General features: G+C 47.7%; 1 protein-coding gene across 4 annotated transcripts in view; it reads left to right on the forward strand.

Moving 5' to 3' along the window:
- The window catches only part of specc1 (sperm antigen with calponin homology and coiled-coil domains 1), an 80,034-nt gene that overhangs the window by 36,167 nt on the left and 29,900 nt on the right, over positions 1-13,967 (forward strand). For all 4 annotated transcript variants that reach the window (XM_031571546.2, XM_031571548.2, XM_031571547.2 and 1 more), the window contains 2 exons: positions 9,233-10,767; positions 13,568-13,775. In XM_031571546.2, coding sequence (XP_031427406.1) covers positions 9,233-10,767; positions 13,568-13,775 — 1,743 coding nt within the window. The remainder of the gene's footprint in view (positions 1-9,232; positions 10,768-13,567; positions 13,776-13,967) is intronic.

A 13,967-nucleotide genomic window follows, 5' to 3' on the forward strand; every position in this document is an offset into this window, starting at 1 on the left:
CACAGCTCATGAGGTGAAACTGAGGTAACATAACATCCCAGTGTAGTACTCAAGCCATTCCATGAAGGTCCGCATTAGACACCATCAGGAAAGACTACATCAAACATGGTCTCAATGCAAACAGCGGTGAATACCCACTCTTTCAGAAAATGCATTATTGAGAATACTGAAGAAATACTGCTGTGTTTGGTTGTCTTTAGTTGTAACTGGTGATCTTCAAATCTCTCAAAACACGAGAGGAGAGAATATGAACAGCCTTTGGTTGCGGTGTGGGGTTTTTGTGCAAGGATTTAAAGCGTTGTGGCACAGGAAATTATTGCTTTTCAGCCTTGAACGCTTACATGCTTTTAGGAAATTGTCCAATATCTGATCCAAGCCAAACAAACCCTTTCCCTTGTTCTATCTGACCTTATTTTTTACACGTATATATCTTCAGATCTCGCACACTGCCACAGATGAGCGTGGCTGATCGCTGTATCCATGGACATTGATGTGAGAGCATGATAAGCGAACATCAAACAACAGCTCAGCCCCGCGCTCTTCCACCCAACAGGCCACCTCTTCAGCTCAGACTCAGAACATGGACTGACAAGCTGGATTTTCAAATAACCTCAGCAATGCAGACCTCAGAATACATGCTATGCAGAAGTATAGCCAAACAAATCTGGTCAGCATTAGCCTGTCCGGATCAAATGCCAAATCATAAGTTAGGCAGCAGCTGTGTTAAGAACAAAACATGGCCTGGAGCTCAGAACTACATGCCTCACTCTACCGATTGTAAGTTGGTTATGTATGATAGGTTACCATAGGGCTGGGCGGAATATCGAAAATGTCGATATATTTGATGCATTTGAACATTTTATACAAGATAATATAGGCTACATAGGTTACAATCTGTGTGCATTTAAAACTGACCACATTTTAACAGGGAAGAACGGTGCAGCTCTCTCTCTCCGTCTCTTGCACACACACACACACACACACACACACACACACACACACACACACACACACACACACACACACACACACAAACCTCTGTGACCACCAGGGGAAATTGGGGGTGGTGTGGGGGGGTTGGCGAGAGGATATTTTCAATCCAATCATGTTTTGTTTTCTGTGATTGTCAGACACATTATGGTGACCAGCCAATCAAATTGTTCTCTGGACGTAATGTATCGGAAATATCCACATCTAAACCCTCCCTGGGTTTGTTTGATGACACCTGCTATGGATACGGAATTCCATACCAACAGTTTAAATATTATCCGTCCAAAATGTTTTTTCCGTGCCGGTAGTATATAAGTTGTTGACACAGATGGATTTTCCATAGATTTCTTTCCGTATGGTTTATTCCCATTCGCTGTGAATGGGAATCAGTGGAAAGGGTCAAAAGAACAGTTGTCTCCCTTGCTGTGGTGAGTCCTAGTCTGCTTAGTTGACACGGAAGACAGTAGGGCACTGGACTGGTCACTAGCGTTTCTCCGAGGCGCGCCACACAGGACCCAATGGCCCCCTTACGGCAGTGTAGGCTGTATAGTTAGTCAGTAAATTGATTAAAGGTATGACCATAACCAAATAATCAATATTGGGCATGATGGTAAACAAACTACTTGGACGGCAGCAATGCTAAGCATTGGACCACCAATAGGCTTGAACATCAGGGGGAGCAGACTATTCAGAAACTATTGACACAGCAGCGATCCATAGCAGAAGTGCCCATCTTATCGCCACGGAATTCCGTACCAATATTGCTAATGTTACTGCCAGAGAAATCCGTATTAATAGTCACTTCGTTGTTGAATATAAGTAAATGTTAGCCCCCTATAAAAGGATAAGTGATACACACAGCTGGGGTAGTGTGTGTGCCCAAACCACATTTAGCTAAGGCTGACAATTAAATGGTTGATGGGATTTGATCGCCTCGTAGCGCCGTATCGGTAATGATCTTGTTTAATTGTAGGCTGTTACTTATTGATGGTGTCTGAGTTTGTGTACTTGCGATGTGGCACATTGATGATGCAGGAAACCAGGGTTGTCTCTGAAAGGTCATGATAAGGTATGTCCTCTGTCCATATCATGGGTTTGTGGTGTCAGCCTCTTCTATTCCTATTTGTCAGGAATATCAGCAACAGTTGCTTTTCTCACTGTCAACTCACCACAGATACTGAAGGTTGCTTGTTTACTAAGGAGATTTACAGCACAATGTGAAACACACGTAGAGTGGAAGTGCTGAGAATGATTTACTTTTGTGTTCTCACTCTGATGAATTTGTCAGGCAGAACAGTTTTACCTCTAGCCAAAGTTGTCTGTGATAAGCAACAGCGCTTTATCAGCCTGAAATCAAATCCTGAAGCCAAGGCTGGTCATCGAGGGACTTTTGTCGTCAGGTCAACTGTCTGTGGAATCTGCCACAGCATAGCTGTGGTCATGTCCTTTTTCTCTGGGGGAACTTAAGTATGAAAATATGGATAAGTAATGCGTGGGTAAAGAAGAGTGAATGTGTGCAGGCTAGCAGTGAACTGTAAATCGCAGGGGGGGGGGGGGGGGGTTATAAAGTGCCCAGTCGTTAAGTAGAGTCAGCGGGAAAAGAGGGCTGACTCATTCACTGGGGTGACATCTTGACTGGTGATTGGTCAAAGAATGTTGTGTTCTCGGGCAGAGCGATTGGGCCATTATGTGATTGCACAAGGGATCGGTATGCTGCTTTCAAACGCGTGAGCCAGAGCCACATCAAAGCACAGAACTCACGATACAATCAGACACAGCACGAGTTCAACATATTTTCTTATTTCCATACAATTATATATAGGCTAGATCCTTATCTGTTACAAACAGACATCCCCCAGCTTTTGGGTAAAGCTGTGTAAGGTTAGTTGGGAGGTGTATGGACTTCTGTGGTGCTGTTCTGAGTGGAATCTGATCTCTGCTTTCCTCTTGTGTATTTCATTTGAGCTTTTATCATTAAAATGATTTATCCCCCTCTTCAATCCCAGCGATGCCTAATTAAACTGGTCCACTCTTTACACCAATCAGGTTCCCATCCACTCTGAGTCTGCAGTGACTTATTCCAGTGGGGAGACGGAGGAGGCGAGTCTCGGTCTCCAGGTCTGCGTTACGTGTTTCTCCTCCTATATCCCCACCCCCCGGCTGCCGCAGCCATTAAATGTATCTGGTAACACCGGCTCTAAATCACTGTACAGTCAATGAGATCTGCACTTTCGCAGCACGAGTACTCTACAGCCTCCTCCACATGATGTCATTTCCTGATTTAAAAAAAATTAGATTTGATTTAATATTTTTTTTTCTGATGGCGGCTTTGGGATTTAAGGCTGAGCCTGGCAGATTTGGTCTTGGCTGGAGCCCTGCAGGAGTGACAGGGTTCAGGGAACAATGAGGGGATGTGAGGGGGAGAGAGAGATGACTAGAGGAGTTTCCAGTTTTCCACTATCCCACTCTTCATACATACTGTATGTGCTTATCATTTTACCAAACCCAAACTGGAGATGACCTTTAGGTTGTTAGCCTCATTTTATAGTCTGTCTATGCAGACTACAAAGCAATTGGATGCTTAGTATTGTTCAGATGGCACCCCTGGGTGTACATAGCTGTATTCTTGTCTTTGAATATATATCATTGTTATTCCATGTACTGTATATGGTGGCATTATGCGGATTCCTGCGGACTGCTCCTAGTCTCTTGCCACTGTGCATCAGCACTGTGACGCATATGGAAATTCCTTTCCCTTTTTTCCTCTTCCATAAGAGGAAGTGGACAGGAATGCCAGTGGCAAGCCACTCTGTCTGCCTGTGTTATCCTGTGCGTGCCCATCTCACCAAGCGCGTGTTCTGGACAACAGGAAGCCATGACAGAAAGGCAGTGGCTGTTTTTGACACGTACCCCCCCCCCCCCCCACCAACATCCACAAACACACACACATATCCACACGACTGGAAAACATTAGGCCGTCCCTTGTGGTACTTCCTGGAACACCATGGGGGTGGAGGTGGGTGCTGAGTGCCAGGGAATGCAGAGTGGTACATTTACCCCCAACCCCACCACCACCCACACCCACCCCTGCTCCCCTCCCCCTGCACTGCAGAGGTCAAACCACAGTACCAGCTGTGCCAGCCTGTTGTGTTAGAGTGCCATCTGAGATACCACCCCTGCGGAGTGAGGCGCTGCCATAATTATACATCTGTCATCCATAAGGAGGGTCAAAGCACTCTGATTCAGCCTAGTGGGGTCCCTCCCATGGTGCTCTGCACTCAGTTAAACAGTGGGGTCTGTCCTGCCAGGCACCTCCTACTGTGGTCTGAAATCTATAGTCCCATCAGAATGGTCAGATTTAATAGATGTGGCAGTAATTCAGTTACAGAATGAGGACATTTAATGTGTAATGATTGAATATAGTTTCAGGAAGGGAGAAAGAACTGCCCTGAAGTGGGGTTAATTATTGAATTAATGTTTTACATATGATTATGTATTTATAAATCAACTTGCTCCAAAGGCTGTAGAATGCATTTGTAATGAAGCAGCAGACTAAGGTGAAATATGCTCTGTTCAGATAGGCAGGCCTGTTGATGTTGGCCGTTCTCATTAGCTTTATTTGGCAGGCTGCAAACTACTGACAATTCACATTCGCTCAGAAAGCCAAGTATCAGGTGACATGCATGTACCTCTCAAAGGTGCAGAAAAGAGGTCATGTAAGAGTCCTCGTAAATGGCACACGTCACTTTCTGTTAACTGTAAAGTGCACTTTGGATGTCCTCTCTTCCTTTCCTTACGGCCTCTGGACCACTCTTGTGTGGCATATTATTAGTGTGATTGCTCCCATGTAGTGCTCCTTTAAAGTAAAGCTTAAGTTTTAGTCTTATTCCACACGTTTCTGCTCCTAGCGCTTTTGAGATATCGACACCGCTCCAACTCTGACACGTCCGTCCTGATCCCGCATCGTGCTCTTGTAAAAATGTTGTGACACGTCGTGTCCTGTCGTTCTTCTGTTATCGTTCTTTGGGCACACGATCAGCACACAGTGACAGGCTACACCACCAAAGTAACCAGCTGGTAGCTTACACTAACTAAGGCCTACCATTACATTTAGCATCAGTTGGCTTAGATTATTTAGTCACACATTTCCAACACAGCCTTCCTGTTATGCTAACTAACAGAACAGGCACCAGGTAGCCTCAACATTATCCCATTCTCCCAAGTTAACATTGAACTTTGAATTTGCCCAGCTATTCTATTGTAGCTATTCAAGATTGCATTCTGTCTTTTTAATTATCATGGACATGATATTTCTCCATAACTTCATTTGCACTTGTTGTACCAGCAGACTCAGTGACATTCTGGACTTCAAAGTATCATTAGCATTCTTTACACTTAAATCAATCAATCAATTCAATCTTATATAGCGCTTCTCTATATACCCGAAGTCGCTTTACAGAGTCCAGAGTCCAGTAGTCATTCATACACAGTCATACCGGTGGTGGTAAGCTACCTCAGTAGCCACAGCTGCCCTGGGGCAGACTGACAGAAGCGTGGCTGCCAATCAGCGCCTACGGCCCCTCCGACCACCACCAACATTCATTCATATTCATACGATGCAATGCATGTCTTTATGGTGGGTTTGAGGATGGGTCCAATTTTACACCTTGAACAAATGGACAGATGATAAAAGCCTAGTGTGTTCTGTATGCTCATGTGTTCCAGATTGTGTAATTATAATAATCAGCGTTAGGGCCTTATACTCTGTCACTTGCTGGGCAAGTTTAGCGATCCTCTGCTGCTGTTGAGCAATCGCACTTCACAAATGCATCTCTAGCTTACTGCTGCCATTTCCATGAGGCTGTTTTCTGTGTCTGGAGCATTTATTTAGCGTACGGAGCGTTATGGAGAGGGGGGGGGGGGTATAACATGAAGGCATTCAGATTGTGCTGAGTGAGATCTGATTTACTGTTTCCCAGCCGTGCCACCGCTGAAGGGAGCGGGAATCGCACCGCCCTGAGAGTCGCCAGGCAGGACGTCATCGTCAGTTTAAGGGGGGCCGTAATGTCATCAGCTGTCTTTTTCCCGTTTCCTTCTCTCCTCTCATCAATCTTTCTCCAGCTCTCTCCAGTCTCCCTCTGTACCTCCACAACCTCAGATTGCACTCCCTTTCTGCCCCCTTTCCATCACAGCTTTGCTCCTCCCTCTGTTATTCCACTCATCCTCTCTTGGCTTGTCATTGTCTGTCCATCCCTTAAAAAAAGCACTCAGCGTCATCTGTCAGGGACACAGGAAGTTACGTGCAGATGTCTTTGTCTTGTTCAAGTCTGTTGGTTTGTTTCTTACAGCCATGAATTACATGTTTTTCATATTATCTCTTTAGGATAAAGGCTGAATATAATCACATGTCAGTCTACTACATGCTGACTCTTGCAAATTTACTTTGCAAAGTTACTTGTGCAGTTATACCTGTCTCTCCGTTGGGTTGGGTTGGAGAGTTATATTTCTCTCTGTCCATAAGTAGGCCCATGCACTGTTATGGCCCAGGGTCCTCAACGCTATAATTCTCTCAGGACAGAGTGAGGCAGTCAGATGATCACAGGTCTCACAGCAGGGAGCTGGACACAGATCTCCATTTATGAATGCGCCTCATTGATTCACACACAGGGGACAGGTTAGCGGTGATGTCATGCCACGAAACAGGGCCTCGCTCTGGCGCAAAGCGATTTCACACAGTGCATATGGTTTTTATTGCGTTCGCTGGACGTAAAATAAGAAGCCGACGAGAGCCGTCCCAGAGCCCCGGCCCAGGCATTAGTCACGCTAATGGACGAGGGCCGCTTCCAGACACATCCGCTGCTCTTTTGGGGAGCGGCAGCGTAATTTATTCACTTTCCTGAAGGAGCCGCGGGGGACCTCGACCTGCCCGTTGTTTCAGGCTTCTGATGCTGATATGAAGAGAGGAGAGCTCCTCACCACAGGAAAGTTAAACCGCAGCTAGAGAAACTGCCCCACGTGTTAATTTGATTAAACACCTGTTCATAATGTAATGAAACACTGAATTTAATGTCTGTTAATGATTAAGTGGAATTTGATCATATCTGGCATTTATTTAGCGGTTTCCCGGTACGGCCTCCTATCCTTACAATCCAAGATGCCAGTCGGCCAATTCGAAATTCCTCCGTGCAGAAATACAATCCTTTGAGGTGCACAAGAGAATTTATCAGATTGAAACCCAAAATAGCATGGAGAGTAACACTGAAATGGACTGTTTAACATAGGAATGTTTCTTTTAAGCCACAACAGGGTTAGACTCACGTGTATGCAAGTGAATGCTACGCAAGTTAAACTACACAGAAGCTTTACTCCACTTATAAGGTTTGATCTCTGTTCGATCTTGTACAGCTAGTATCTCGCATATTTGTCTTCAGTATTAACGTTAAAATTCAAAAGTTACTAGGAACTGTTGTCAACACAACACTGCAAGGTTAGGTTAGGTTAGTTAGGTGTTCAAACTCTACTGCTGATGTTTTATTCAAAGCTGTGTGGCCTGGTTCTGTCTGTGGTGCATGCATTTGAAATGCACAGAGCAGATATAGATGCTTAATGACAGTAATGGTGTCAGAGCGGGGTGGGTTTCCCGTGGGAGAGCCCACAGACCCTTCTGCTCTGACTGACAGGGAGCAAGCGCACGCTGATCTGATTGCGATTGTCTGTCTCTGCACACTTGCCTTCTCTAAACTCATTCAGGCTTCGTTCAGATGGGAGGCAAAACAAGAGGTTTTTTCCTCTGACTGACAGCCAAACCACACGGTCCACAGTGAGAGCTCCAGTCTGGTTTGCTATGTCCTTGAAGCCTTGGATGAATTGTTATCTGAACATTTTTATTATTATTTCATAAACAATAAATCGCTGTTTTTGTTATTATAAAAAACAGGGCCTTCTAACTTAATACTATAAATGGGAGAGCAGTGTGTTTTCGAGGTAGATCGTTGCCAGGGGCTGTCCTCATCTCTTCTCTGCTGCCTGAAATTTCCTTTTATATCCTCTGAAATCCACTTTAGGAATGCTAAGCAGTGGTTCAGCCAGTCAATAGCGTGTGTGGCTTGGCAGCCATCGCCAGGCTGAGACTCTGTACAATGAAGCGATAGTCACCACAAACTGCCCGATCAATGGAGACGTGCTTCCGCAGTTCTGAGGGGAATGGGATTACCATTCGAAATGAGACAGTCCCCAGTGTGTGTGTTTAACTCACTGGAATGTATGATGGTATGATGGTCTGGTGGTGCTAATCTTTTGTCAGTGTGTGTGAGCGTTGTCTTCCTTGCATGCTTTTTTTTTGTGTGTGTGTCTGTGTGTGTGTGTGTGTGTGTGTGTAGTCACTGGCATGTAAAGATGCAAGTGTGAATGAGGTAGCATGCATGTTAATCTCAGGACAGTGGTTAGTCACTCTCTATCTGTCACCACCAGCCCATGCTAAACATGCCCAGTGGGTGTGACCTAGACACAACCACCCCTTTTGTAAGCGCCCCCCCACAAACCCCCCACCCTTTCCCTGAACCCTCTGGAACGTTCTGTGTACTGGGCAGTCATTGTCATCAGCTGTAAGAAGAACCCGCCATGTTTGTGTTGGTGTTTGCTGATTATACCAAAATCAACAATAAAGCTTTCACCATCCTGTCTGCTCCCTGGGGGGGTGTGTATGTGTGTGTGTGTGTGTGTGTGTGTGTTTGGGGGGGGGGGAGGGTCATGGGGGGCCTCTGAATAGACACAGTTTGACAGACAGAGCTGGAGAGAGGGGGCTTGCCATGCCCACACCCACACTGATGCCACCAAAATGCCAGCGTATTTGAGCCGCACGCTTGTTTGCCTCGCGCTGTTATGAAGTCACAATACACAGACGCAGTGCCTAGCAGCCATATTGTGATGACACAAAACAGGTTCTGTCTAGCCACTACAATGGGGCCTGAATGAATGGACACTACACTGTGTTTTCATGTTCAAAATAACAATGGAAGTAATTGTATCAGTGATGAGACTGCAGTTGACTTGGAATTTCCATTTCACAAAATGGTGTGAATTTAATATTTTAGACATGCATTCATGAACATAGGAATTGATAAATTAGAGGGAAACGTCTAGTCAAGCACAACTTCAATCTTAGTGAGATTGTGACAGTCCTGTATGTGTAATAGTAATTGTAGTGGTAGTAGTAAAAGTAATTGTTTCTGTCTATTTATAGGACTCCCAACTAAGAAATCGGGGATACCTGCTCCCAAAGAGATGCCGACCACCGTCTCCAGAGACCGGGTGTCCCTACGCGACCAGCTGAAGGGCACGGCCACCAAAAAGATGGTCCCCAGCGCCAGCACCTCCAGCCTGTCCACGCTGGCGAAGCGGGGCATGACGATCAAGCCTAGGCTGGACGCAGACAGCGCTGACAAAGCCCTCCTGGAGTGCCAGGTGAAGGAGCTCCTGGCCGAGGCCAAAGCCAAAGACTTTGAGATCACCAAGCTGCGCATGGAGCTGCAGCGCCACCGGGGCAAAGCGTCGCCTGCCGAGGCCGCTGCCACACCAGAGAGCCCCGCTGAAGGGGAGCAGGCTGCGCCCGCTGATCCCCAAGCCATGGTGGGCGAGCTGAAGGAGAAGAACGGGCGTTTCCAGCGGGAGCTCGCCGCCCTGCGGGATGAAAACCAGGCCCTGAAGGAGAAGCTGATCTTTCTGGAGAGCATGCCATCCGTCCCCAGCAGTGATACCAACACCACCACCTCGTCCCCCAGCCCAATGAAGCCCTCTTTCAATGGCATCCTCCCTGACAGCACCACCAGCAGCGACACCGGCACCCCGGTCAGCAAAATCCCACTCAAGACCTCCACGTCGTCTGGCAGTGACATCACCAAGGGATCTGCATCTGCATCACCCTCCCCGGACTCCTCCGAGTTCGAAAAGATCCCGTCCCGGTCCGACTCCATGGGCAGTGTCGGCGAGGGCGCGGGGTGTGTTCGTGGCACCGAGCCGGCAGTGGCCAGGGAGCTGTCGGTGGAGTGCCTGACGGAGAAGATCCAGCAGATGGAGGAGAGCCAGCACAGCACGTCGGAGGAGCTGCAGGCCACACTGCAGGAACTGTCGGACCAGCAGCAGGTGGTGACGGAGCTGACGGGTGAGAACGAGCGCCTGGCCGAGCAGAAGCGGCGGCTGCAGGCCTCGCTGCAGGAGCAGCGCGAGCGCGTGGAGCTCATGGCGCAGAAGAACGAGGCGACGCTGCTGCGCCTCCGCGACCAGCGTGACGAGTCGGCGCGTGCCGGCGAGCTGGAACAGCGCTACAGCGAGCTGGTGGAGAGCTCACGCTTCGAGCGCGAGAAGCTGGTGGACATCCAGCAGCAGCTGACGGGCAGCCTGCGTGAGCTGGAGAAGGAGCACAAGGAGGCGCAGGCGGACGCCCGCTCCCTCCAAGAGGAGCGCGACCTGCTGCGGGCCGAGCTGGAGCGGGAGAGGGAGGGCCGGGGCGAGGCGGAGAGGGCGGTGGAGGAGCGCGACGGGGCGGCTGAGACGTTGCGGGTGGAGGGGGAGCGTCTGCGGGCGCTGGTGGAGCTGGAGAGGCAGAAGGTGGCGGAGCTGAAGGCGGTGCAGAGCGCCAGCGACAGCACGGAGCTGCAGGGCCTGCTGAAGGCGGCGCACGACGAGAGGGACCAGCTGGAGCTCGAGTGCAGCCAGCTCAGGCAGGAGGCGCAGCAGGCTCAGGCCGAGAATGACAGAACGCGAGCGGCGCTCTCCAAGGTATGCCTCAGGCCGTTTGGGTTGGGGGGGGGGTCACAGTTCATGCAGAGGCTTTGTTTTCCCCCGATGAATTACTTAAAAAATCTGTGGTGTCGTGACTATGCAACCTGATAGCTTCTTTTTTGGGTGTGCTTTTGTATGGTAAAGGAGGTAAACAAAGATATGTATTTTTGTTTTAGGGGATGTCCCGATGTAAGATGTGTTTTAGTTTTTGTATTGTATTGCATTGCATGTAATGTATGTTTGTATTTTAGATTTCCAGTATGGTATACCATCATACCAGTCTACTATTACATGCTTAGATAGCATAGATAGCTTGTACATTGTTTTGCTTTCATATAAGGTTTCTCCCTAGCTTGCTAAAGTAGTTTCCACTTATTGTTTTCCTACTATCAGTCTCAATTTTGACCATGACTGAAGTGTTCTTCTAAGAGTTTTTCTCATCAAACAGAATTTGCTCGGTGTTTCCTCTCAGTCGTGCTTGTGTCAGGGTCACAGTGTCGCCCGGGTCAAAGGCACGCCCGGCCCCCCCAGTTTGAGAGCAGAGTGACTGCACTAAAAACAGATGTCCTGTTCCTCGATGTCAGCGCATGCTGCCTTTAAGGGAGCCTCTTGGGAGGAAGTGCTCTGTTTTCCACCGTTCAGCCCCTCTGCACAGGAAGACATTCAGCAGCAATAGGTTCATATTCATGGCTAGTCCCCCAACTTCTGGGGAATCGGCTAACCGGGGGACTAACATTAGGAGAGATCAGACTGTCTGAAATGTTGGTAGTGGCACTCTGTTGTCTAAGTTGTTGTCTAAATGTTTCCTGCATGTCAGTTTGTGGTCAACAAAATCTTCAAAGCTGAAAGGCAATCCTGTAGTTGTTAATCACTACTTCAGGACTAACCTGGTGTTGCGGCCAAATACAGTTTTAGGCATCTGCATTCAGCATTGCTGGGACCCACACCAACACGAACACGACTAGCCGACTAAGTGTCTCACGGGCACTCTGAGCTCATACTGCTGTGGGGATAAGGTGAATCTCAGACGTGAGTCAGCTCAGAGCGTTTCCTCCCTCTAGCCTGCTCATCACCCCTGAGCATCCAGCAGGTCACGGGGCTAAGGAGAGAGGCGTCTGCATGGGCTGTGAGAAAGACTCGCTGTTTTTAACCAGGAGAGGAGAAGGCTAGGACAGGGCTCGGAGCAGCTCGACTCCCCCAAGAAATGAGTTTGTTTTTGAAGTGATTATGTTTGAGGGCGATCCCCGCGCGCAAACGCTCAGCGATGATGACAGTGTTGGCGTCCAAAACTTGGAGGCGAGAAACATAAACTTAATGAAGGCTTTTATGGAAGCCGCTGCTCTTAAATTTCTTCTTTGTAAATGTAAACTCTCCCTAGGGACCAGTGAGCTTTTAAAGACTCGACGCAGCCTACCCAGTCGACATGATATGTATGTGAAAGTCTGAAGGTTGCAGAACTCATCCCACATGTTGCGGTTTGATGCAGAGGGATCACGGTCACGGTCATGGATCACAAATCTTAATCATAAATGTGACATTATGGGATGAGCATCTTTGCCAGGTTGCACTGGACATTGTTCAGAATCTGGTTACATTGTTCAGAATCTGGTTACATTCTATAGAATCCACATTGCTCTGGGCTCCGCCCTCTATGCCCTCCAGCCAGGCGAGCTGACAGTAGTGCTGGGTCATTCCAGTCACCTTGTAAGAAACTTCTATGGTGTTTGTCAGCGCACTCGAAGGGTGAGGTGAATGACTCAGGCCGGTGATGTCATCAATGGCTGACGGAACATGGCAGGAGTGCCCACTCCGACTCCGAGGTGGCCCAGCTATGGAGTGATTCACGCCCTGGCCTCTGCCACCAGAGTGTGAGAGGGCGTGACAGTCATATGGATCTAATTAAAACCAACAACATCACTTTCTCTGTCATAGGGCAATGAGTTGAGTTGTTGGTGGACCTCATTGTCTATTTTTGGATATGCATATCCAGTATGGTGGGAAAAGGGCTGATGCCGAGACGAATGAAACGTACTGCGTGTAGTTACCTAGTCACAAAATCACAATTGGTAGTGAACACAACCCTTTTTTGTTTGTGTTCATCCGTTATATTCATTATGCTTTGGTCTCACGAGGTAGAGGACTGTAAAAGTGCTCAGACTAAACAGTGTGCCTTGTATGAAGTTTATGTGGGCATTTTAACTGACCCAGTTGTGTCATCTCATTTGGATTAAGGATGGAGTGTAGAGAGGCAGTAATTACATGACTAACTAAGCTCTGAGGTGGTTGTCTTTACTTGTCACAACAGTGATTAAAAATAGTGATGATAGCTGCACTGCCATTGCTCAACAATCACACCACATCGTGTTGATATGTAGTGTAAGGCCCCAGTGGCCTTATCATTTCTATGAATAACACAACAAACATAGGACCTGAAGTGCATCAGAAGGCCATTAGTAGTCAATCATTTTATTGTGGAATATAATTATTTTCCAAGTTCTCGCAGGTCTTTAGACATCATAGACAACTAAACTGCTCTCATCAGCTCCTCCCTGCATCAGTAGTACATTATTAACCACATTTGAAGACATAATTTATTATTTATTTATCATGTGTTTATGCATAGATGTGAGTGGAGGCATTTTATGTAGATTGTTTTAACCCAGTTCACCTGTGTGTGTTCGTGCGTGTGCATATGTGTGCGTGTGTGTGTGTGTGTGTGTGTGTGTGTGCGTGTGTGTTTGTGTGTGTGTGTGTGTGTGTGTGTGTGTGTGTGTGCGCGTGTGTGTGTGCGTATCAGGCGGAGGGGGCACTGCAGCAGGTGCTGAAGCAGGAGGAGGAGCAGAAGAGCGTGCTGAGTGGAAACGTGAGCGACCTGCAGGAGCACGTGCAGCAGGCCGAGGCCCAGATCAAAGACCTGAAGGAGACCATCTTTGAGCTGGAGGACCACGTGGAGCAGCAGCAGGCTGTGCACCTCCACACCAAACAGACCATTCTGGACCTGGAAAGTATGACACTATCCTGCCAGAATATATGTGTGTGTGTGTGTGTGTGTGTGTGTGTGTGTGTGTGTGTGTGTGTGTGTCAATTGTTAGGGGTTTATAGGCTGATAGAGATGAACGTTTGTCTTTATCCTTACTCTGGTTTTTATTGATAGCATGCAGTGTTTAGCACATGAGAGAGAGGCTGGATTTACTCTT

Source organism: Clupea harengus, chromosome 8 (genome assembly GCF_900700415.2).
Source record: "Clupea harengus chromosome 8, Ch_v2.0.2, whole genome shotgun sequence".
Taxonomy (NCBI): Eukaryota; Metazoa; Chordata; class Actinopteri; order Clupeiformes; family Clupeidae; genus Clupea; species Clupea harengus.